Here is a 26,574-nt window from a genome sequence, read left to right as displayed (position 1 = left end):
TCACAAGTTCCACTTTTATTTTAAAAATTAACAAATTATAATTTCTATTTTAACAATTTGTCTCTTTTTTCCCCCATCAAAGCAGCAAAGCTAATGCATATAGAGATTCCAGATATTTGATACTCAAATAAATCGTTTCATGCTATCAAAATTTACTTAATGATAGCTAAACAAACTAAAGTAAAAAGATTTTTTTAGAAATCATTCTTTTATTTGTACATTTAGTATGATACATGCTTGCATTGTTCTTCGTAATAACCGTTATTGCTTAAGCAGAACATGTTAAAGTAAACTAGAAAATTACTCCAACGATATGTTTTCTAATTCCCTCGGCAATCCGACATAGAAAAATCCTTCCTCTGTTGTACACACTAAAGTGGAACCATTTATCTTATCGTCCAATAACTTAATTACACCTTGAGCGACGTCATCGGAGCTTTAAAGAGAAAAAAATACACATGAATAAGGAAGAATGAACTCAACGGATGAAACATTATTAATCCTACTATACTCCATGTAAAGGCGTTTCAAGGTTACTACACTCCATTCCGTTACCATGGTTTCAGCAAATCTCGCTTTTTATTTTCTCGTTATGCTAGTATATTGCATTTTCCTATTGGAAAGAACTGCCATGGAAAAAAATTAAGATTTAGCGAAACCATGGAAGCGGATAGAGGAAAAATGCGGAGAGTTGGGAAATGTCTCAACTTTGAGATGCCTCAGCTATAATTTACAAATAATATAGTTGTATTCAAGGTAATATTCATGCTCTAAACAGTCTGTATTAGTGGTGTTTTTCTCATTATGTATTAGATTTATTGACTGAGATGTACATACACTAATATGAATTACAAAATTCATTTTAATGTCCTGGAGGATCGGATTTTCCATTTCAATCTGCATCTTCAAGATGAGTGCACTATTGATATCTCTGTTTTTCATGATAACAACAGCAGAGTTCAATAGTCTTAAAGAATTTGTTATTGGTTTTTGCGAACAACTCGCACACTCTTTCACGCTTCGAATGGCCTGCCAAACCACCTGACTTAAATCTTATAGGAAATCTGTGGGATACGTTGTAACAGCGGGTAAAATGCCGAAATCAGTGTCCCCACTCTTTGGTTGATTTACGTGATCAAATCCTAAACGAGTAGCTAATTCGAGAAACTTTGGGGACTCGCTTTAGGTAATTATCAAATTCAGAAGCTAAATAATAATCACAGCATTAAATGAGTCTTTCCTTATTATTCTAAGACTGACTACTATTACATCCGGCGAGAAATTTTTTTGCAGGCATATTTTAAAGCAGAATCAGAAGCAGAAATAAAAATGACCGTTCCATTATCATTTCTAATAGTTTTGAAGGCCGGGCTAGCCTAGTTGGTAGAGCACTGGACTCCCTTTCGTAAGAACGGGAGTTCGAATCCAGCCGGCCGAAAACTACAATGATAATTGCATAAATCTGGGTAACTGTTAAGGCTATCGAGAGAGCAAGAAAAAGAGTTCAACACTGGGAAGCTATTTTCTCTTGTTCGCAATGCATTCATTTATTTGATCATTTCTCATCTAGTTTATTTGTAATTATGAACATAAATTTCATAAATTTGGTTATTTATTAGTGCAAAAATTCATGTTTATAGCCAATTCTTCATCGTAGGCAAAATTGAAAATCTCATTTACCTTCCTGCCAAGAAAATGGTTCTAAAAATTGAATTAATTTTATGTTTAAAATTAGCCCAGTTTTCGGAAAGGAATTTTCAACCGGTGAGAAAATCAATGTTTTTCAGCGTGGAATTTGCGATCAAACTACTTCAGGTTGCATCAAGTCTTGGGCTTAACATAACTCCAAGACTTGCAATTAAGTCCAAATAAAACTTACTTTAAGAGAACTCTGTCTTCTTTATTTTTGTATCCTTTAATTGTAGTATTTGCACCTATCTGATCCACCATATCTGTTTTAACATAACTTGGACAAAGTGCAAAGAACATCACACCTTCTTTATTGAAATAGAAAGGATTCTAAAACAGTTTATCATAATAGTTTTTATTATATTGTAGTAAATTCACACTTAAGTATTAAATAAATATTATAGATCAAATTTATTTATGTTTTATCGATCAAAACTTAGTCAGAAAATTAAGACTTACGATTTTTCTTCGATGACTCAATCGTCTTATAATATACATAACTCGTTTTAATGACTAATATGGAATCGTATAATTGTTGTGAGTTTATAACATGAGTGATGTTTCAGGACAATTACGTTAAAGTTTTGTCCATATTTAGCCAATGTTCCCTAGGTTATATATAAAAATGACGTAAAGTTTAAATAAAATTACAGTTTTTAAAAAATGAAAAATGTTTGTCACTGAGTTGTTGTTCAATTATTTTCAATTAAAGATTTGCTTTGAATTAAATGCTGCTTTTTATTGACCTTGCTGAAGGAACTTCAAAGAAAATAAATGCTTCGTTAAAATAAAAATACCCTTCTTTTGAGTTTCCGTATTACAGATAAATATCATATTAAATTGCGAGTCAAACATTGGCCATCATACCATGAAGTTTTGAAAAAAATGAAATTATGCAATTTTATAATCAATTAAAAATAATACGTTACCCGAAAGTTATTTAATTTAGAATCTTTAAAAAAATTATTTTGACTAGACGGATTTTGATACGAAATTAAACAATTTGTACAAATATAGAAAAAGTCATTTAAAATTTTATGGAAAAGTTAGTGATTGATGTCAAAACTAATAAATCACACATATTTTATTAAATGTAAAGTACAGTTTGGTGTCACATTTGGTAACTTGAAATATTGCCTGCACTAATTACTTAGCATATTTATGGTCACCCCCTCAAACTGTTAAGAATGAGTCCTAGAACGTGAAGATCCGATAATTAGATCAAAAGTTATTCAGAGTAGTCCATTTTTATTGTTTGTTTCCTTATTTAGGGCACTGAAAAATAATTATACAGACTGCTAGTTTTGATAATCATATAAACAACTTCAAAATTAATAATTTGAACAATGTTTCTTTTCCACTTAAATTGAGCTTTTCATTATGGTTCACAAAACCAAAATTTAAAGATATAACAATAAGCAGAATTTAAGAAGCAACCAAATTAACAGTTATATTTAATTTGCTTTTTTTTAATTACAGGTTAGTAAGTACCTTATAATTAAATTGCACTTTATGTGAAAGTTATACGATTGCACTCAAATAATTATTATTGCTGCTCGTGTGATTAATTTAAATAATAATAACAAAAGCATCCACTTGATTTGTTACTCTCAAATTAAAGGTTTCCTTTTAAAAATATTGAGTAGATGTTCTCTAAATTCTTCATTGAGCGCATTTGACTTTGGAAATTCTACGCAGAGCATTAAATTTTGTCTCACAGCTATGTATAGCATTTAATACATTGAAAAAAAACAAATTAAAAATGCACGGTCGTTCCATCTTAAGCCTGCAGGATGCCAGATTTCCCTGCATGAAGATTATTATTTCTGCAATCATCACAGATAGCAGAAACATATATAAAGTTCGCATGAGTTTAATTTCATCACAGTGCAGAAAAGTGTAATATTTATATAAAAAAGATGGCAACAGATTAGATACAGAAATAAAACGCTTCTCCTTGAAATATTTGTCGAGTTTATAATTATTTATCAATATATTTTTTGTTAAATATCTTCTTGCTTCTTAATTTTAATTCATTTAAACTAAATTCCTTGTCTTTCAACTTTACCCTACATGGTGCAGCCATTTTTTTTAAAAAAAGAACCTTTCAATTTCTTTATCTTACATCGTTGTCATTCTATCACTACATTTTAAATGTTTCTCGTGAAATTTTGACCTAACGAAACAAAAAAGAATTTCTCATTGGCTGCAACTCACACACATGAAAAATGAAAATAAATTCAAGGCAAATATTTCAAATTCAAAATTATTTATATCCCTATTTTTCCTTCATTGCGTATTATATTTGTCCAATGTTCGGATAGTGTTACCTAATATTGCCATTTTGTTTCGTTAATTTTCTTTTTATACAGTTAATTTTTCACCCGAACCATGTTAAGTAATTGTTTTTTTTTCCTCTTTCAGATCGAAAGTGCAAAAAAGGTAAATAACAAGAAGATATATTTTTTTAAACTATTTCAATTTCAAAAGCATGTCTTATCATTTCTTTTAATTTTAAACATATAATACCTGACTTCAAAACATTTAATTCAAAACTCCTTATTTAATAAAACTAAGTTTAATCAATGATGAATGCTCACCGCATAACTTCTAGTTAATCCAATTACAGCATGCTTTGAAGCACAGTATACAGGGAAAGCAGGGTGGGTAATAAACCCTAAAATAAAAATAATTAAAACACAGTTAAAAATATCAATTCAAACAGCATCATTAAAAAAACATTAAAAACATGATTAAAAGTATCATTTATAGCAGTAGATTTAACAATATGAAAGGAAATTCGTAATATATAGATAAATTATTTAAATAGCTATGAAGCTAACAAAACTCAAACTCAATTAGGTACTACACTTAAAGACATCTACTAGTTTAAGAAATGAAATATTTCATAATTCATGAGTGGTGTTTTTATTTTTCCAAATAACTCATAAAATTTTTATTTTCCATTGATTTCGCTATATTTTGAAAGATAGAAAAATCTGTCATTAAAATCACACGAAAAGAAGTGTCGGTCTTAGAAAATCTGTACACCAAAAATTTTCATCTGTTTTTAATAGCATTTAAATCAGATTATCTTTCTGGACATTATTTTATTTTAAAGTTTTTAGAAGAAAAAAAATTAATTTTGCCTTTGAAGCAAATAAATAACTTTGTTAACTTACATTCCCATCGACTTTAATCTCCAATCAAATGTTCATGTAAATAAATATATTAATTGTGTAAATAGTTTATAAAAATCTTTGTTGTATATTTCAATATATTGAGAATCTGGAAAAATTCTAATTTGAAAATTCGAAAGAACTTATGAATTATTATTATTTTTTCCCGATTAAGTTACTGTATTCTAAACTAAAATACTCTCTTTGCTAGTTGTGTGGAACATTATCGGTGAATGTAAGACAAAAACTTTTAGCCTTGTTTTGACTCTGGCTGACGAGAAAAAAATACCTTTGAAATGTACTTATTCTTGTTTCCATAGCAAAAGACAGCCCTCGAATCTTTGGTGGATGAGTCCTTCAGTTAGACAGGCAGTAGTAATAGTGTTAATTATTAACAATTCATTTACTTATAAGTGCTTTTCAACTGATGAGTATCTTAATTTCATTTTCATAGTTGAATTTTAATATTTTTATATGATTCCAAAAGGTTAGTATGATGCCACAATAGGCATTACATATATTTTCTAGCTTTTAAAATTTCTTTAATTACTTAAACTTATTTTATTAATCATTATTAATCGAATTATATTTAAATTAAATCAATTGGTTAATTTTTATAATAAGCGAACATAAAATATTTTGTTCTTTTCTTATCGATCAATGTAACGGCTAACTTTTTATTTCAATACTAATGTAGACTCATTTATTCACAGTCGCGCTTAATCGAAAACAAAAATATATTTATAACTCTTTATTATTAATTTCTTACAAATATGTTTCGGTTAAGTGGTTATTCTAATTCTCACAGTGCTTGTTGTCGATTCGCGATCGCCAAAGTATTTTCAAACCTAATATTGATTATATGGGGCTATGTTATCTTTCGATAATTCGCCAACCTTGGATCTCTTTCCCATGCTCCTAACTGTCCGTTGGGAACAAATTCATTGACTTTCAATTTCAACTTTGTGGCGACTGGGGGTGCTCTTCCAACCATTGAGTATCAATCTCAATTGAAAATTCATGGTAAAAAAAAAAAAAAACTCGATGTAAGAGAATGTTTTATCTTTAGTCCTTTAAGGGATTCCTTTTCTCTGTTATTTTTTAATTATGGTCATTTTTAATATTTAATAAATCAATTTTTCTTAAACGATTTTATTTATTTTTTCAGACAATTATCATTTTATTACATCTAAATTAAGATGTATATGTAACGGCCAATTTCCTGTTTACATAAGTTAAAATTGGAGACGTGTTACTTGAAGAAAGTGAATACTGAAATGAAGCATTTCCTACGCATCTTTCAAGATAATCTTGAATCCATCAAGACATGGTTGTTGGATATTCCTAAGCCATACCCTATTCCAAACACTAAAATGGTCATGCAACAATGAAAAGGTAAGAATGAAAAAGATGATTGAATTCTTGTTTTTGACAAATATGGTTAATTATCGTTGAATGTTTGGGGGGGGGACAAATTATTAATATGGAAAATAGGCTTATACTCTAAAAAACCGTCCTATCAACGTATTTTGTTGAAATTAATTTTTCGTATTTATCCTGTGCCAAAAATAAATGTAGTAAAAGATCTTGTTGGTCTTTTTCAGAAAAGTGGCCATTCCGGCTTAGAAAAGTACTTCCAGGAATCCGGAAGGCATATTTGTTTTCCAAATTTCAAAAACAAAAATAAGTCAAAACTACCAATTTTATTCAATCAATTGTGTAAGATATTATTATTTGCTAATTGGAATTATATAATTTTCAGATATCTTTTAAAAGCAAAATATCATTCTCTCACTGTGTCTCTATTCATACTTGCAGATTTAAAAAAAATTAAAAATATGTTGTATTACAGCATGTATGCTTAAAAAGTTTGCAAATAAAATTTAATTTATTAAATATGCCTAAATAAAATTTATGTTTATTACGGGCTCTTGGGTCTATTTCCCATTGTCCTCAGAAATGCCAGAATTGCTACTATCTTATCGTTACCCAGTGAGCACCTGTGGCTAAGCCACGGCTGTTGAGTAGCGTCTCCCACGTCATACAACCTGTTTATAGGGCGGATTACATTCACACAATCACGCAGAAGAAAGGACAGAGAACACACACACAGAGAGAGAGAGAGAGTTGCATCCGCGCCTGCTGTGGGATTCGAACCCACAACCACTGGCCCCGTAGTCCATAAAATTGCGTTTTATCCATCATAGTATTATTCTATTTAAGGCACCTAGAATAATTAAAACACTTTTAACTCTGTGCCAGGTAACAATCACCAATTCCCTCACATAATTATAGTATGTCATTATGTAATCAGTAGATGGCAGTACACAGGGCTTATGCTAGATTTATAAAATTAATTTAGTTTGTATAAAGAAACGTTAATTTTATAAATCTAGTGTATAAAAAAATTATTTAGTTTAATTTTATTTAGTTTACTTTCATTTAGCTTGATTTGATTTAGTTTAATTTGATTTAGTTTAATTTAATTTAGTTTAATTTAATTTAGTTCATGTAAAAAAAGTGATTTTGTTTTCATTTAGTCAACATTATTCAGTGAATAGAACATGGCTCTTACGCATTAGCTCAATGTAAGTACTTTTATTGCCCGCCATTCCTTCATTTTTTTTTTAAATTAATTAAAAAAATGAAGTTTCTTTTTCTTTTGTCATACAAATAAAATTGTGTTTCCATAAATTTTTGCATTTTGTGTTTGTCGTGCGTAATGAAGCCTTGCGTCTTTTTAATAGAATAATAAAGAAAAATTTTCCTTCCCAGCCATTATATACCATATCCTTATTTTTACACATAAGAGAATGACTTTAACTGTGATGAATCCATTTATATTTGCACGTACAATAAAATAATGACAAGTCGTAAATTCAATTCAAGAAATGAAGTACTTGCTGACAAAATTTTGAAATTTTTAGAGAAAATTTATTAGAACTTGATATTTTTAATAAATAACTACTTTTCAGAGAATGGCCCACATACAGTGAGCAAAGAGAAGTGAAACTCCTGAGTAACTTTTGATCTAATCACTGAAATATCACATACTAGGACTGGAATATCACATACTATTTTGATTGTATAAGGGCCTAAGCTTAAATCAGCTAATTATTTATAGCGGATGATACTTTAAACTGCAAAATCAGACACAAATACTTATGTATTTTACTTAATGGCCCTCAAAATAGCAATCTGTAGGTATCTGTAACCTGGAAAATAGGGTCCCAATAATTTGGTCAGAAGTGCAGTGAAAAGCTTGGACACCTCATAGTTTTCTTTACTTTTTGCGTATTTCGCAATATCTCGATAAAGTCGAAAATTCCTTGCACCTAATTATAAAATTTGTTTATTCAAAAATAATATCAAGCAAAAAGGAAATTTTTAATAATTATTTATAATTTTTATTTAATAAAAGTGTGAAAAAAAAATGTTGAACTGTAAAATATAAAAATATGTTTTAATTAAGGAGATTAATTTTAAATGGCAAAATAAAAAATTTGAATGAAATCGGTCAAATTGTTCTAGAGAAAAGAAATTTTAATTGTTCTAGAGAAATGAATACGACTTTTTTTTTAAATTTGATAACTTTGAAATTATTTGACCAATTTAGTTTAAATTTTTTATTCCGTATTTTATCCAAAATTTTTTTCGTTTCTTCTACGATATGACGAAATGCACAAAGACTAAAATTAAATTTAAAGGGTTCAACCTTTCTCCTGCCTTAACTATTGGACCCTATTTTTCAGATTGCTGCTACCTCCTATAGTTTGAGAATTAATAATCAGAATAGGCACGTTTATTCAGAGAAAGTACGTTTTTGTGACTAATTTCGTAACTTAAAGTATTCATTAATTAAAAAATTAGTTAATTGAGAATTAATTAATTAAAATTAATTGGTTACAACTAATTAATTAGCAAATTTAAGGCTAAGGCCCCGATCCATTAAGATAGAGTCCTAGTACAAAATAATCTGATCATTAGATCAAAAGTTATTCAGGGTGTTCACTTTCTTTGTTAGTGCTCTGCACACTATATAAAACAATACATAAACAACCTTAAGTAGACTTGTAAGATATTTATAGTTTTTCATTGATGCTTTCTCTTGCTTATAATTCGTTTTATATTTCTCCATTGTCCCTTAGTTATTTAGTTTTTGGTCATAAAAGTTAACCACTTATCCACCATTAATTATTCCATTTATGTTTATTAAAATACTGTAGCTAATGATGTTTTTTTAAAAATATTAAACTATGCATTCAATCCATTTTGTAAAAATTATAATTTGAATTTAAAAGTATTGTAAATTTCTCTGATAGATCTAAAGCTGAGAGGAGGAGGCAGAAATTGTCAGAATCCATTTACTCACCTGCAATCGAGGCTGTATTTACAACGAAACCACCTTTTCCTCCATTACTTTTTCCCATATAATGAAATGCAGTTTGAATACCATTCAAAACTCCTAGCTGAAATGGTAGAAAGCATTAGATAATAATAAAAATCCCTTCAATGTTAAAACAATTAAACTAACACTAAAATCTGACTAATATACAATAACTGTAAAGTATTTAATTTTAAATTAATTTTATTACACTTTACTAAATGTTGCCAAGAAATAAAAAGAATCATATTTTAATTTAGCTCTTCCTTTATCCTGATTACCATATGGTGTATCAAGATAATAATTATTATGAGGGGGCTTATCCATGCTACGATTGCTAAGCAATCATTTTTATTTGTTGGCGATTTTCAAATCAAAATTTAAGTTGTTCCAATTAAAATACATCCAAAGTTTTGACTGTATTACTATTTATTAACTTTCCAATTCTATTTGATAAAAAACAAAACAAATTAAGCTTAATCTCTTTGATTTTGAACTTGATTTTAAACTTCATAAAATTTTACATTTTATAAAAGAATTTAAATTTTATAAATTTAAATTAATAAAAAATAATAATTTGAATTCATAAAATCTAATTTAAAAGTATAAAATTTATCTTACATTTTTATTTAATTTTAAATGAATGGTGAGCCTGTTTGGTTTCTGAATCGTGGCATAAGCGAATGCCATGATTTATCCAAGATGACGACGCTTTCAACTGTTCTTAAAAAAGGCTATATAAGCGGTTATAGGGCAATGGTATAGCACAGGCAAATGGCAAAATTTTGCTAATCTCTAAAGTCTTATAATGGCAATTGCTAATCTCTAATAAAGGGAAAATCTCCAAAGTGTCGAGACATCGATGATTTTTTAAAATTATCTCTTAAATGGCAATTTTGAGATCAACTGTGATTCTGCTATTATTGAGGTAAATTTCATATTTAATATAATTACTCATTTGTCCAATATATTAGGTCTCAAGCGTTTTAACATCAGAAGAAATAAGGTGACAATTGGATCGATGTAAGCTGAAAATTATTTTCATTGAAAAATGAGCCTCAACAGCAAGTATGCTTATGCTTAAAAAACTCCCAGCATGCATTATAGTTAACCTAATTTTAACTTAAACTAACCAACGGTTTAACAGCTCTTAAGTTTTCTTTCTGCAGCAGCTCATTAATTGTCCCCCTGTATGAAACAGCTACAATAAAACATAAAAACAAACTTCCAAAAATGATTGATAAATTTTGAAAATTAAAAAAAAGGTCGAAATGCGATAAAATTGTATAGTTTTTGACATTATGCTTGGGAACTATGAATTTCATCCCACCAAATTCCTAATTGAGTTAAACTTCTAGTGAATAGGTGGCGAATAATCATAACTACAATTGATTTAAAAATTGTGCAGAGACCATTGCAAAACGTCAAACAACAATTTTCCTTAAAGTAATCACCCTTCGCAGCAACAACGTAAGGCAGGCTGAGACAAAAATTAGCAGATACCCGAGCACACATCGCTGGTTCAAAGTTAAAACGACACTTCTGCACTCACTTCTCATTCAAATGACATGAGAAGTGAGTGCAGAAGTGTCGTTTTAAATTTGAACCAACGACATGTCAGTTGGAATTATACATATGCAGTACAGATGAGCTTTTTCAGTTTTGCAACTGTTTGTGGCGCGTGGCTGAATGCCTGTTCTTTCAGGTACCTTACAGAAAAAAGACACAAGGTGGGATGTCCAGCTGAACATGAGACCCNCGCTTAATCGAAAACAAAAATATATTTATAACTCTTTATTGTTAATTTCTTACCACAAATATGTTTCGGTTAAGTGGTTATTCTAATTCTCACAGTGCTTGTTGTCGATTCGCGATCGCCAAAGTATTTTCAAACCTAATATTGATTATATGGGGTTGGCACTATTTTGGCTATGTTATCTTTCGATAATTCGCCAACCTTGGATCTCTTTCCCATGCTCCTAACTGTCCGTTGGGAACAAATTAATTGACTTTCAATTTCAACTTTGTTGCGACTGGGGGTGCTCTTCCAACCATTGAATATCAATCTCAATTGAAACTTCATGGTAAAAAAAAACTCGATGTAGGAGAATGTTTTATCTTTAGTCCTTTAAGGGATTCCTTTTCTTTGTTATTTTTGAATTATGGTCATTTTCAATATTTAATAAATCAATTTTTCCTAAATGATTTTATTTATTTTTCTCAGACAATTATCATTTTATTACATCCAAATTAAGATGTATAGGTAACGGCCAAAAAAAAAGTCAATGATGATACTTCAATTACCACTAAAATATTAGTAATGGCGATCAACCCCACCAAAGTTTGAGAAAAATCGCATTATTTTTTAAGAAAAACGTTATTATAGGAAGGTTACATTTTGCAAGTTTTTAATTGGATTTTGATTAAGTTCCATCATACTAACTATAATAAGATAATTTAAATCATTCATATTATATAAGTATAATTTAAATTATCTTTTTACATTACATTTCACATTCTTTGAGTAGAATTCTAAAAAAAATCATCATATTTGCTGTTGGAATAAATTTTCAGTATTTTCTAACAGTTATATCCATTGTAAAACATCGAAATTTGAAATCGAAATAAATGAATTAATTAATTTTGATTTCCTGTTTACATAAGTTAAAACTGGAGACGTGTTACTTGAAGAAAATGAATACTGAAATGAAGCATTTCCTACGCATCTTTCAAGATAATCTTGAATCCATCAAGACATGGTTGTTGGATATTCCTAAGCCATACCCTATTCCAAACACTAAAATGGTCATGCAACAATGAAAAGGTAAGGATGAAAAAGATGATTGAATTCTTGTTTTTGACAAATATAGTTAATTATCGTTGAATGTTTGGGGGGGGGAAGCAAATTATTAACATAGAAAATAGGCTGATACTCTAAACAACCGTCCTATCAACGTATTTTGTTGAAATTAATTTTTCGTATTTATTCTATCCCAAAAATAAATGTAGTAAAAGTTCTTGTTGGTCTTTTTCAGAATGGCTATTCCGGCTTTTTAGAAAAATGCTCCCAGGAATCCGGAAGGCATATTTGTTTTCCAATTTTCAAAACCAAAAATGAGTCAAAACTATCCATTTTATTCAATTAATTGTATAAGCTAATATTTGCTAATTGGAATTATATAATTTTAAGGTATCTTAAGCAAAATATCATTCTCTCACTGTGTCTCTATTCATACTTTCAGATAAATTTTTATAAAAAATCTTTTTTATCACAGCATGTATGCTTGAATAAAATTTAATTTATTAAATATACTTAAATAAAGTTTTTTTTGTGTCGGGTACTTGGGTATATTTCCCATTGGCCTCAGAAATGCCAGAATCGCTACTCTCTTCTCGTTACCCAGTGGGCACCTGTGGCTAAGCCACGACGGGGGAGTAGCGTCGCCCACGTCATACAACCACAAACCCATTTATAGGGAGGGTTACATTCACACAATCACACAGAAGAAAGATCATAGAAGACAAAGAGAGAAAGACAGTTACATTCGTGCCCACGGTGGGATTCGAACCCACAACCACTGTCTCCGTAGTTTATAAAATAAGAGCTTATAATAAGAGTTATAAAATAAGAGTTAAAAGTATTTTAAATTTCTCAGATAGATCTAAAGCTGAGAGGAAGAGGTAGAAATCGTCAGAATCCATTTGCTCACCTGCAATCGAGGCTGTATTTACAACGAAACCACCTTTTCCTCCATTACTTTTTCCCATATAATGAAATGCAGTTTGAATACCATTCAAAACTCCCAGCTGAAATGAAAGAAAGCATTAGATAATAATAAGCATTAGATTATAGGGCAATGGTTTAGCACAGGCAAATGGCAAAATTTTGCTAATCTCTAAAGTCTTATAATGGCAATTGCTAATCTCTAATAAAGGGAAAATCTCTAAAGTGTAGAGACATCGATGATTTTTTTAAATTATTTCTTAAATGGCAGTTTTGAGATCAACTGTGATTTTACTATTATTGAGGTAAATTTCATATTTAATATAATTACTCATTTGGGCAATATATTAGGTCTCAAAGTTTTAATATCAGAAAAAATAAGGTGACCGATGTAAGCTGAAAATTATTTTCATTGAAAAATGAACCTCAACAACAAGTATGCTTATGCTTGAAAAACTCCCAGCATTATAGTTAACTACTTAATTTTAACTTAAACTAGTCAACGGTTTAACAGCTCTTAAAATTTCTTTCTGTAGCTCATTAATTGTCATCCTGTATGAAACAGCTGTAATAAAACACAAAAACAAACTACCAAAAATGACTGATAAATTTTGAAAATTAAAAAAAAAAGGTCGGAAGGCGATAAAATTATATAGCTTGTGACATTATGCTTGGGAACTAGGAAATTTCATCCCACCAAATTTCTAATTGAGTTAAACTTCTAGTGAATAGGTTGAGAATAATCATAACTACAATTGATTTAAAAAAGGTGCAGAGACCATTGCAAAACATCAAACAACAATTTTCCTTAAAGTAATCACCCTTTCGCAGCCACAACGTAACGCAGGCTGAGACAAAAATTAGCAGATACCAGAGCACACATCGCTGGTTCAAAGCTAAAACGACACTTCTGCACTCACTTCTCATTCAAGTAATATGAGGAGTGAAGAAGTGTCGTTTTAACTTTGAACCAGCGACATGTCAGTTGGAATTATACATATGCAGTACAGATGAGCTTTTTCAGTTTTGCAACTTTTTGTGGCGCGTGGCTGAATGCCTGTTCTTTCAGGTACCTAACAGAAAAAAGACACAGGGCGTGATGTCCAGCAAAACATGAGACCCTATCATGCCACTACTGGTATTTTCGTCCTCATCCAAGGCAGTTAATCAATCATTGAAATATTCGCGCAGGATTATCGAAGAATGTTTTTATTGCTTTGTTCTGTCAGTCCTCTTCTCATGCCAAGTTTCCTTTGGAAACTTCTTCTCGTCTATGCACAGCTGTGTTCCACACAGTGATAATCCAAAATTCTATTCTAACGTGCTAAACCTTCATCAAAATCCTTCACAAGTGCTCACTTACTGATTGCGTGGAGAAATACCAACTAGGGATGTCACGGATTCAATTTCTCTACGACTCTCGCATGCCTGCAGTACTGCTGAGTGGCTGGAATTTTAAATAGGGAATTTAGTGGGATAAGATATCTAGTTTCCTAAGCATAAAGCAGCAAACTATAAGTTTTCATGACGTTCCGTTCTTTTTTTTTAATAGTGGTTTAGAATCCCTCAATCATTTTTGTGACAACTGGTACTTACCACATTAATATTCAGCATTCTTTGAGGATGATGTTCATTCAATATTCCAGCATTGTTGACTAAAACGTCAATTCTTTTAAATTCCTTGAGAGTAAAATCAAAAACAGCTGAAAATATTAGCGTAATAAATAAGTTACAATAAAACATAAATAACACAATAATCGGTTATAAAACAATAATTGGTTACAAAAGTAGAAGTTTTTGCCTAATTACTACTTTAATAAATGAATAATTCTTTAAAACGATCCATTGTGACGCCACAGCAACGCATTTTTCCAAGGTTTCTTTACCCTCTGTTTACACAAGTATCCTTATTAATTTCGATATGAAGCGTTTAGTCAATGTTACGGATTTGAGCACTCTATAATTTACTGGTTCTGTCTTTTTTTTAATATTTTTGTTTATTTCCTTTTTATTTAATATTTTTGTATGACAAATTACTATAAATAGAGAAAAGAGCATATATGCGCTGCATTAAGCATTAAAATAAATTTTAAAACAAGATAAATTTTAAATCAAATTGAAACTTACTCTAGGAGCTAGGAAAAACTGTACTTCGTCTTCAATACACAATTAATATACTTAAGGAAAAAGCTCCCTTAATCATTTCATAAAATTTTTATATATCGAATTGAACAAGAGCAAATAACTCAACAATTAGAAAGAATTTTTTAAAGCAGTTTAAAATGATCAAAGGAAACAATAAACTAATAGTCTAACTAGCAGTTAAGTTTACTGAAGTAAAGATACACTGAAAGATACACTAAAGCAAAGATACACTGACAAAGATGGCAAAGATACACTGACACTGTGAACTGAAAAGGATGCTATACCTTGTGAGAAACTTTTTACTGCTAATTCTCTTTTACTTACCTTAGTAATTTTAATTTTAGCAAGGGAAAATGAACTGAGGTAAACGTAGAGTAAACCATGAAGTTTCAAATGCAAAAAAAAATGCTCTCAAAATACCAAAATGCAAACAAACTATGCAGGATTACTTTCTCCACAAACAAATTATGGCAGGACTCCTTTCGTAATCCTGCCATAATTTGTTTGCATTTTATTATTTTGAAAACATTTTTCCACATTTGGAACTTTATTATTTACTCAAGGTTTACCTGAAATCAGTTTTCTCTAAACTTTAAATTTTAAAATACCAATAGAGGAGAAACAGAGTTTGTCATAAGAATTTTTTCCCTTGCTGCAGCCTCCTTTTAATGCATTTAGTAAAGCACGTAAAAATTTCCACCCACTTTTTTAAAAAAAATGCTTCTCTTTCTCGCATATCAGTGTTTCTCAACTCGATTTTACTCGAAAGACCGGTAAAATATTTCAATGCTTTATAGCAAATGAGTAACGTTAGCAATTTGGACTATCGCTATAATTTTTACCAATACGAAAGTGTTTTACTTGAACAGTTTTTTTTTACTAGTTAGTTTCTGATCTTTCACATACTCTCTAAGATTAAAACTATTTCGAGTCCAAACCAATTTAAATATAAATAAATTTCAAAATTTTTGTGAATACAAATATTAATTTTGCAATTCAAATAACAAATTAGAGAAACCAAATTATGTAGTGATGTGTAGGTAGCAAAAGGAATACAAGTAAATACGAACTATATAAAAAGGATCTATAGATAAATCTGACATACGTATATTATCAAAACTAATGAAGGAAAAAAGTTTGATTATAAGTTTTTTCTAATTTTTTTGCCGAAATGTTGGGGAAGCAACTTTTTTTATTGTATTTGATATTGAATAAATAAAAATTTAAAGCAATAGTGTATGTGGACCAGAGATTGAGAAACAAATGCTCTAGATTATCTCCATGTATATATGGGCGTTGCAGACGCATTTTGAGCTGAAGCACTCAATACTGCTTTTGCTGAAACATGTACAGTGCAAAAAAAGAAGAAAAAAGAAGGAAAGAAGCCACCACCGGGATAACTTTTGATCTAATGATCGGACTTTTACGTTCTGGGACGCAATCTTAATGGTTCGAAGAGGTAGCCTCAAATGTACTAATTAATTAGCACAGACGATACTTAAGTTGCGAAATAAGACACAAAGAGTATTTTCTCTAAATAAATATACCTTTTTTATCATAGATGCAGACTTCTGACCCCTAAAATATAGGGGTTAGCCGCAATTTGGGAAATATGGGCAGGAGAGTTAGGTCAGGAGAGTTAAGTCAGGAGAACGATCCAAAGTTTGGATCCCTTAATGTTAATTTTTGTTTTTGCGTATTTCGCCACATCTCGATAACTTGTTAAACGAATTGAAAAATATTTGTTAAACAGTTATGAAATTTTTTTATCCAAAAAATAACCATGAGAAAAATAACTTTACATAAATCCATATTTCCCAGATTGCGGCTACCCCCTATATTTCGGGAGTCAGAAATCCGAATCAGTCGAAATAACGGTATGTTTATTCAGAGAAAGTACGTTTAGGTGTGTACGTTTTCATAACCTAAATTATCGTCTGCACTTATTAATTGGCTTATTTGATGTCACCCCTTCGAGCCATTAAAATTTGAGTCCCAGAACGTGAAGATCCGATCATTAGATCAAAAGTTATCCAGGGTGGTTCTCTTTATGCCCACTGTTCATTTACAAAGAAATTACTTTGTAAACTATTTTCTTCAGTTCTTAAAAACACAAAATTTTTATAGTTAACATAATCATTCGTTAGAATTCGGCAAATGGCTCGTGTATTTTTATATAAAATCTACTTCCGAGTGTGAGAATTCAAATTTAAAAATAAAATCACTGTTGTTTTTGCCCTTTACATTTCTTAGTTTCATACCCAGATCCAAGATAATTATTTCAGATGGCTCAACGCCTCTTCCAAATCGTACGTCAAAATATATATACCCCTTTGATAACTCCAAAGACGAATTGGACTTTTCCTCAAGTTAATGCAACTTCAAAAGCTTCGACAGATAGCAAAAAGCAATACACCAAGGGAGAAAAATCTGTCAGAAATGCAGCCATAGGTTTGGCAATTTTCTTACCAGGAGTTTATATTGGATACCTTGTGACAAGAAAAAATGGACGGATTATTGAACGAGTTAATGACAATTCTGAAGAAGAGGGATTTGGTCCTGAAGAAAAAAATAAATCTAAAGATGCGGGATTTCGTACTGAGGAAAAAAGTAAATCTAAAGAAGTGGGTCCAGAAGAAAAAAGTAAATCTAAGGAAGAAAAGAAAGCTTGATATTTTAAATAATTCATGTTGTGAGTAATCACCATAAAAATAAATCCGACCTGTATATCTTATTTGTTTAAACCATGTATCGTACGAAAATTTAAACTACTATTTATTTATCTTGAAACTAATTAAGTTAATTTGTTAATTTTTTTAAAGTGTTTACATACTTTCAATCCTCAAAATATAAACCTAGGTCAAAAAATCATCAACAACGAAACTAATTCGATACGCAAAAATATGGGAAAGACAAATGTAACTATGTAATGATTATTTTTTAATTATCAGAAAATTTTATCAAGTCAAAGAAAATATGTATGAGTAAGTAAATATAAAAGATCGTTTTGTAAAATGAAAAATTGGTGCTAAATCTATAAGATTTTAAGAAGCTTTCAGAATAGTTAGTCTACAAATCTTAAATTTTTCAAAGTGGGTACTATTTATACGACTATGTTTTTACGTCTATGTTTTACTGCTATTTATAAATTTTATTTTATATGTCTAATGTTCATTAGTTGTATTCAAAAAAAAGTCTGACGATTGGTCGGATGAAAAACATGCCAATTGTTCCTAGTCAACATTATAAAATCATACTTACATGAATTCAAAATTACCAAATAAATTCAAATAAAATAACAAGCGTAAGCATATAAACAGGCCTTAAAAGCCTGCTCTAAGTTTTTGGATCCAAGTTCTTGGATGAAGATTGATTGAAATTGGTGGAAATTTGTTTTGCCTGGTGCTTGGATCGTATAATAAACGATCATCCAATTTATTGTCCCAAGATCTTGGATGATAGTAGAGCATGTTCTACTTCCCATCCAAGTTTTTACTCCCTTAATCAATCAGCTTCTAAAGTTTTGTGACGTCAATCAGGTTATGTCCTTTTGTCGTCCGTTATCAGATATTTTAATCCAAATAAATTAATCTGTCCGAGTCTATTTCTGTTATTATGATTTTATTTGAATTTATTTAGTAATTTTGAATTCATGTAAGTATGATTTTATAGTGTTGAATATGAACAATGGGCAAGCGCAAGTTTTTCATCCGATCTATCAGTAACATTCAAGAGCTTGGATAGTGTCGACGAATCACCCAATTTCTTGGAGAGAAAAATTCTTTCAAGTTCTCTGGTTCAAGAACTTGGGCCATGTAAACTGGCCTTTAGGTTCGAACCAGATCAGCATTCGCATCCGGTTACAAACACAAAAGTCTTTGGTTCAACTGTAGCCAGTAGTGGATGAACATTTCTCCCACACCTATCTTCAAAAATATACGATATTTCTTTGCAAATCAAATAATGACAATAATACGAAGGAAATCTATGTAAAATAATTAAAAAAGAGAAGGTGGAGTTTTGGAACCTAGCAGAATGTCTCTTTCTAAACCTCTTTTTTTATTTATTTTTTTATTTATTTATTTATGTATTTCTAACTTGCATTGAAAAGACTCTTAAGCACCACGACTGTTTTCTTAGCATGAAGTTCGGAATTAATTTATAAAACTGCTTTTGCTTGCTCTTTTTGACGTAAAACTTTTTACATTATTAAACTTGAGCTAATTTTGGCGATTTATGAATGACTATTGAAAAATTCAAATTACGAAAAAACTGCTGAATAGTGTTCGAAATAGAAAAATTTATAAATACTTTTTTTATAAATAGAAAGTATATAACTTATTTTTTCTCCAAGGATATTGAGAAAATTTTCAACAGTTTTGAACATAGAATAACAAATATATATTTTAACATGGTATAAAGTTTTTACAAAGCTTCATTCAGAAATTTTATTTTAGACATTAAATCCAAAAAAGGAAGAAAGAAAAAAAAAGAGTGGATAATGAAATAGAGTGATAGCTTACAAAACTACTGTCACGACTTTAAACAAAAACTCCTACTGTCGCTAATATGTGTCCTCTTCCTTGTAGGAAAAAAATAGAAGTTCAACTGACGCTTCAACATTTTATTATTTTCTACATAATGACAATATTAGCACTTACAGCCTTTTTCATTAACGAATAAACTGACAAAAAATACAAAATTGTTAGATAATAATAATAGATTTAAAAAAAAGATAACGATCAACCGAATTATTCCTTAGTTAAAATAGCCAAAATCTTTAAAAGAAAGTAGTGATAATTAAATAAACATAAATATCAGATGCAGAAATCAATGCGAAGATGAAAGAGCAATTAAAAATATGATATACCAGGAAAAATTGGCAAATTACTAATTTTAAAACTTGCATTTTAAATCACTGTAAAATTTCGAAATCATATGAAATGCCATTTTTAAACTCACAATAGCGTTTTCTAGTAATTTAACATTAAGTAATTTTTAAGCCTTGCTTAAAAAAAAATTCTTGGGATTCAAAATAAGTAGTAATTCATATAAAAGCAAATATTCAAACACTTTATCAGCAACTGATTAGAACAATAGAATCGCTACGTGCTGTACATAAGTGAGGCATCATTTAATATGTTTGCAGTTATGTACAGCACGTAGCGATTCTATTGTTCTAATCAGTTGCTGATAAAGTGTTTGAATATTTGCTTTTATATGAATTACTACTTATTTTGAATCCCAAGAATTTTTTTATGTTGTTTAGAATAAATATGTACTTAAGTGAGGCATCATTTAATATGTTTGCAGTTAAGTACATATTTATTCTCCCAGACTTACGTAGGTTTTGGAATCCATAAAAAAACGTATTTTTATTTTATTTGTTTGTAATTAATAATAAAAGTGATACCACGACTACAAATAAAATTTATTTGAAAAATGGATCAATTATAAGCCATACTTAGTTTGCAACAAATGGAAACTATGTATTACTCTGATGATGCTGATTGGAAACAATGATTCATGTATGAATGATGATTAGAAATTTTATAACTGTCATAAAAGTCCATAAGCAATTTGTTTTACTTTCAACACTTTTGCTCTTAACAAATTAGAAAACCAGATGCGAAGTTAATTGCTGAACGACGGTTATCGTTCTTTTTTAAGTCTTACATTGTAATTTCGTATACTTAAAATTTTGCTCTTAGATTTTGTCCTGTAGCCGTTTCTCATTACCTCAAAAAGGCAACAGTATTTTACGGAAAGATATACCTTAAGTTAATGTGTATCTTAAGGTATACCTTAAAAATATCAAGGAAATTAAGTTAATGTGTATCTTAAGGTATATCTTAAAATTATCAATGAAACTAAACCATAATTCTATTACTTGACAATTCCTTAAAAATTCAATGAGTTCCATAAAAATTATTTTGAACTAATACATACTTTAGTTTTGCGGGTACTCCAGTAACCTCATAATTTATTAATTGTTACAATGTCTTATTCTCAGAAATCTATTTTTTTTTTTTTTACAATTCGTTTTTTTTAAATGTAACCAAGAGTAATTGCAGCCAAAACATTTACTAACCATAAAACGATACTTTTTTTAATTGCATTGATTTTTATAACTTTAATAATAAGTATACAACTGCGTTCGACTTTTAATTAATGTGACAGATAAATATTTATTTTAAGGTGATTTTTAATTTATTTCTCCTTTATTATCTTTGAACAGCCTGTGTTTGTAGTAAATATAAATCAATAACGTATGAAATTCCTTCTTTTATTTAAGAAGACATTTTACATTTTTGCATAGCATTGCAAAAGCATTGTTGTGCAAACTATGCGATGTAGGTTCATGAACCGTGATAGTAGTAACTGCGTGGTAATGTTTAGGAATGTAGGTTCTGCGCATACCTCCATTATGTTTGTGAGCATGCGCAGTGAAGAATTAAAATTGTTTTGCGCGGTAGTTTAAAGATTCTTAAGCATGAAAAGCGATATTTTGTTTACTAAACACATTTTCAAATGTAGAAATACGATAGATTTTCTGAATGAAGATCATATCCAAACATTAATTCAAAAGGAGAGGTACATTTTCTAACTTTACCTTTATAATCATCTTGCTTTGTGACATCGCAGAGGTGAAATAAAATCTTTGATGTCCCAAAAGTACTTGTTAATTGGCGAACGAATTCTTTTCCTTTTTCTTCGTTAATGTCAGCAACAACTACCTTTACGAATTAAGAACAAGTCAAATTAGAACATTGTTACTTACAAAAGATTTATTCTTTAATGTTAAATACCAGATGAGGCTGTAGTTCCGTCTATGTGGCATGATATGAACGACAACAGTTTTGCTTGAATCTTGTAGAGAATTTAAGAATTATTCTGAAAATTCTGTTCCACCAGTTCATGCTATTTAGGAACGAAACTTTAAAGTGACTGGGTTTGACAGTAATTAAGAGGAATGATAGCGGGAAACAGTACGAAGTAAGGGCCGAACTCAATAGTTCAAAGGGGTGACCTCAAATATACTGATTAATGAGTACAGACGATATTTCAAGTTACGAAATCAGAGATAAAAACATATTCTCTAAATAAACATGCTTTTTTTGCTGTTGATGGAATTGGATATTTAATATAAAGTGTGAAGGGCAACAGTTTTTTTTTATTTTCTTATTTAAATTACATAGTTTAAAATGGTGCAAAAATGTATATACCGTACAATTTAAAAATTTGCCGACCATTATTAAGTAAAGTATTAAAATATAAAGTAAATTTCACTGAACAGTCAAGAACATGCCAACAACAAGAGAAGCCATTGATTCAATGCATTTATGTGTAGATTCTACATTAGGTAATGAGCTATATTAGCAGACAGAAGACATTCCACGTGTCTGCTGAAAGAATGTAAATAAAACCAAAACTAGAGTCTAAAACCCTCTATTTTTAAAAAATTAAGATTTTCTTTTAGTTCATTTTTCCCATTAAATGAAATAAATGATTTTATGTTTGCTAGAGCACTTAAAGTAAATAAAACTAATCATTCACTCTTGATAATACTTTTAAAATGACCCCCATTTGCTGCTGCACCTTGTACTTATATACTTAGCGTATTATTTAACATAAAATATGTATGATAAGAATAAGTAATAAGTTACATTCATACTCATGAAGTGTTTTGTCATTTCACTAACTCAATTCTTCCTCCAAAAAGAAAAACAAAAATTTAACTCATGACGTGGATCTTAGAATCTCTAAAAATCATTTTGAATTTTGATATAAATCACTTTGGGGAGCAAGTATTTAGTTATATTTACACAAACACTTTATCTTGTCTAATTTGAGTGTGGGGATTTCAAATCTTAAATTAGTTTTGCTCCTACATCTAGAGAATTTTTTAATTGACATTTTTAGTCTATTTTTTGTCGAAATAGACAAATTTAAAAAATTATATAAAGCAAAAGGTCACATAAATGTTGCGACACACTTCTAGGGATGTTAAGGCATATAACTAGGTATATAACTTTAAGGCATATAACTTGAGGCTGTAATAAATCAATAATAAATTTATTAAATAAAATGAAAAGGCAAAATTTTCTGCTATTTTCTAGAATCGCATCAATGCCATCTCCTCTACATACTATTCTCTACAAGCAGTGATATGGCATTTTCGACCCATAGCGTAATACGGTCACTTTGAAATTTAATCGCTTGTATTCCAATGCAATTTTAATCCTGATGATGTGCACTAATTCCCCCTAGAAGTTAGTCACACCATTTATGTGACCCTCTGTCATAGATATTATATTTTCAGGCTTGTACATTTCCGGAAAAAAATTTACTAAAAATGTCATTTAAAAAATCTGTAATTTAGAGAGAACCGAGTAAAAATTTGAGATCAATGATACGAAAGCGTCTAAGACAAGTTAAGAAAGACCAAGCAAAAGAAAACAAAAAAAAGTTTTCCAGCGTTATTAATACTAAGATAAAAAATTTACAAAACACGTTTTGACAGCCAACATCTCAGGATTTTCATATGATTGTGTTCCTATACATTACATAATGATTGACCTTAATTTATGTTTTTAGGTTCCTTGACAAAATTGAATTCAAAAAATGAGACATATTAGAGGTCACAAATTAATATTTAAGCGAAAATGAAAAAAGAAACGCTTTCTTGATCTTACAAATCACTACTAAGGAAGGTGAAATTGAGGACTCCAAAAACTGTCTCATTATACCAGAGGAAATAGAGAGAAATATAAAGGCAAACATAAAAACAAATTAAAGGTTATAACACATTTATTTCATTAAATTTATAAATAAACTTACATAAAATGTCCTTATTTAAAAAATTTGTATTTAAATTTTTAAATCATGAACTCATTTCGTTAAAATAAACAAAATGCAGAAGAAACTGAAATTTTGTTAATTAAAATTATTTTTAAAAAAATGCTATTCTAGATTATTTATAATTACGTGTAATTAAGCGTATTCATTAAAATCTCATTAAATTTTCCTTATTAGTAATGAAATTTGATATCCAAGGAATTCTGGATTCCAAAAGTCCCGCATCTACACACAATTTTTTTTAACCTAAAATAAAAATTATATGCTATTTAAATTAAGGAATTTTTTGTTAAACTAAGTTTTCTAAGAAATAGAATAATTAAATCCTTTAAATTATTAATTTCAAAATGTGACACTATTAAAATAATAAACCTTTCTTTATTACATTTTTTTAATTCAAATAGCTAAGACTGAAATATATTTTTAACGAATTGTGTATCTAGAAATGCAGATGGTAATCGACATGCGCCTAACAGGCGGATCCATATTTAACCAACGAGCAGATGTTAAACTGGTGACAAGTTTTCGAGAACAATTAAGCTTTTCCTAGTTGCAAGAAATGTTATTTCAATAAAAGACTTTATGGCCAGCAGTTATTAAAAATTGCACGTGTTTGTTACTGACAGGTATTCGCTTTTCAGCTATCAATTTGATACGATCTGCATTTTTATAGCTATTGTGTGATAATAAATAAAATTACACGTGCATTTTATTTCTTAGATTTCTTTCTTATGGAGGACAGTGTTTTATTAAATTATGAATCTTTAATAATATTTTTAAAATAATAATTTTTTTCAAATAAATTTGAATCTACTTTGAAAATATTTATGTTACATTTTATTTTTGTCTTATTTTCAGCTCTAACTTGAATTTAATGAATTAAACTATTCTTAAATTTGATTAATTAAACTGATAGCCTCACTTAGTAACGAAATTTATTAAACAGTAAAAAAAAAAGCTCGCTAAGCTGAAAAATTCAAAATAAAATGTTCGGAACTCTTGAAACTTTTTTGAGCTTTAATAAATAATGCGTGCCTAATTAAGAAAACGATACATAAAGAAAAAGAGGTAATGGTAAAATAATATTATTTTTGTTTTTAAAAAGAAACATTCTTCGAGTGAGGAGACATGAGTGAGGAAAACACGGGGCAATGGCACTTAACATTAAAAACTTTTGTGTGCAGAATACTGGACAATATCATTTAATTTTTGGGGAAAAAAACACATTAGTGGTGGAAATAACGGACGAATATAAACCGGGTAGTGGCATTTATAAAAAAAAAAAAAAACATTAGAGTAGGGAATACCGGGCAAAATAGCCTTTAATCTTGAAACAAAATATCAGTGAAAAGAATATAGGACAAGTGCAAAATGAGCGCCGACGCACACATCGCTGGCCGACCGGATTGTGTAGGGATCAGGGAACTGGCCTTGCATCAGAAAGTTTCAGGGTTCGATTCCCGGTCAAGACATGGATGTTTCTTCAATGTCTGTACAATCTGTCCTTACTGTTAGAGCAACATTCCCTTACCTAATATGCTGCCCCTGAAGGAGTGGGCAACAAATCTGCCCTAATACGCCTAATTTGACGAAATGTCAAACCAGTTAGGCATTAGAAAAAAGCACACACACACATCGCTGCCTCGTTCTTATCCTGATTAATTCAATTACTATTGGTAATAAACTCTGATTATTTATTATACTACGCCATTAATAATCCATATTATGTACACTTGTGTTTTATTTATAGTAAGAAAAATATGAAGAAAATTTTTTTAAGAAAAAATATACCAACAACTAAAAAAAGGGAATATTTTAATACAGAATATTTTGTTGTATTGGGTGTATAAATTACATTTTAAAATTTATTTTGAAACCAAAAAAAGTATGTATCGCTAAATATGAAATTGAAGCTTCAAAGTGCAAATCCTTAACTCCGACCCAATTTCTGAAACTAAACAACTTTTGCCTACCGCGTCAACAAGAAACACTTGAATTAAAACATTACCAACTTTTTCACGTGTGACGGAAAAAAATATATTAAGATTAATATTCTTCTCTAAATTACAATAGGACTTTTTTAAATTTGCATGCTAAAATTTAAAAAATAATTTAAGCCGAAATACAAAAATACCGTTAGTGTAAAGAGATTAAATTTTATATAGCCTTTGCGATATCTGTTCAAATGTAAAACCAATTGGTCATTCATTTCTTATTGTATAAAATTGAATAAAGAAAACCTTACCCTATAAGCTTTATTTAATAGGGCTTTTGTAATGGATGCTCCAAGCCCCTGGGCTCCACCCGTAACAACAGCAACATTACAATCTTCCATTTTGTTGCCTAGCTCAATTTAACTAACACTAATAAAATAATTACTTATTTTACTTAAATGAACGAGAAAAGAACCTTTGAATCTAGTTATCTTTTGTGGGCAGTCAATTGCTTATCTAATTCAAATATCTAAAAAGATAAAGCTCATTAAAGATAAGCGATTCCGATTTTCTTTGCTTCTAAGCTGTATTTAAAAAGGAAATGAAAAAACCACAACTTGACATTCTTAAATTTGAACTAATGTTTTTACGTTATACTGT

The 26,574-nt window shown here is 29.6% G+C and overlaps 1 protein-coding gene across 1 annotated transcript; it reads right to left on the bottom strand.

Annotated features, from left to right (window-relative positions):
* Window positions 1-189: 189 nt before the first annotated feature.
* LOC107436785 (15-hydroxyprostaglandin dehydrogenase [NAD(+)]) lies at window positions 190-26,414 on the bottom strand. The gene is made up of 7 exons (XM_016048594.4): window positions 26,226-26,414; window positions 21,735-21,858; window positions 14,573-14,679; window positions 9,241-9,337; window positions 4,290-4,366; window positions 1,880-2,019; window positions 190-436 (listed from the first exon to the last, which is right to left on the bottom strand). Exons 1-7 carry the CDS (start codon window positions 26,313-26,315, stop codon window positions 301-303), a joined length of 771 nt encoding a protein of 256 aa, XP_015904080.1. The 5' UTR covers window positions 26,316-26,414; the 3' UTR covers window positions 190-300.
* Between the last annotated feature and the right edge of the window lie 160 nt (window positions 26,415-26,574).

The sequence above is a fragment of the Parasteatoda tepidariorum genome, chromosome 4 (assembly GCF_043381705.1).
Source record: "Parasteatoda tepidariorum isolate YZ-2023 chromosome 4, CAS_Ptep_4.0, whole genome shotgun sequence".
NCBI lineage: Eukaryota > Metazoa > Arthropoda > Arachnida > Araneae > Theridiidae > Parasteatoda > Parasteatoda tepidariorum.
This window is presented reverse-complemented; position numbering and strand designations above follow the sequence as displayed.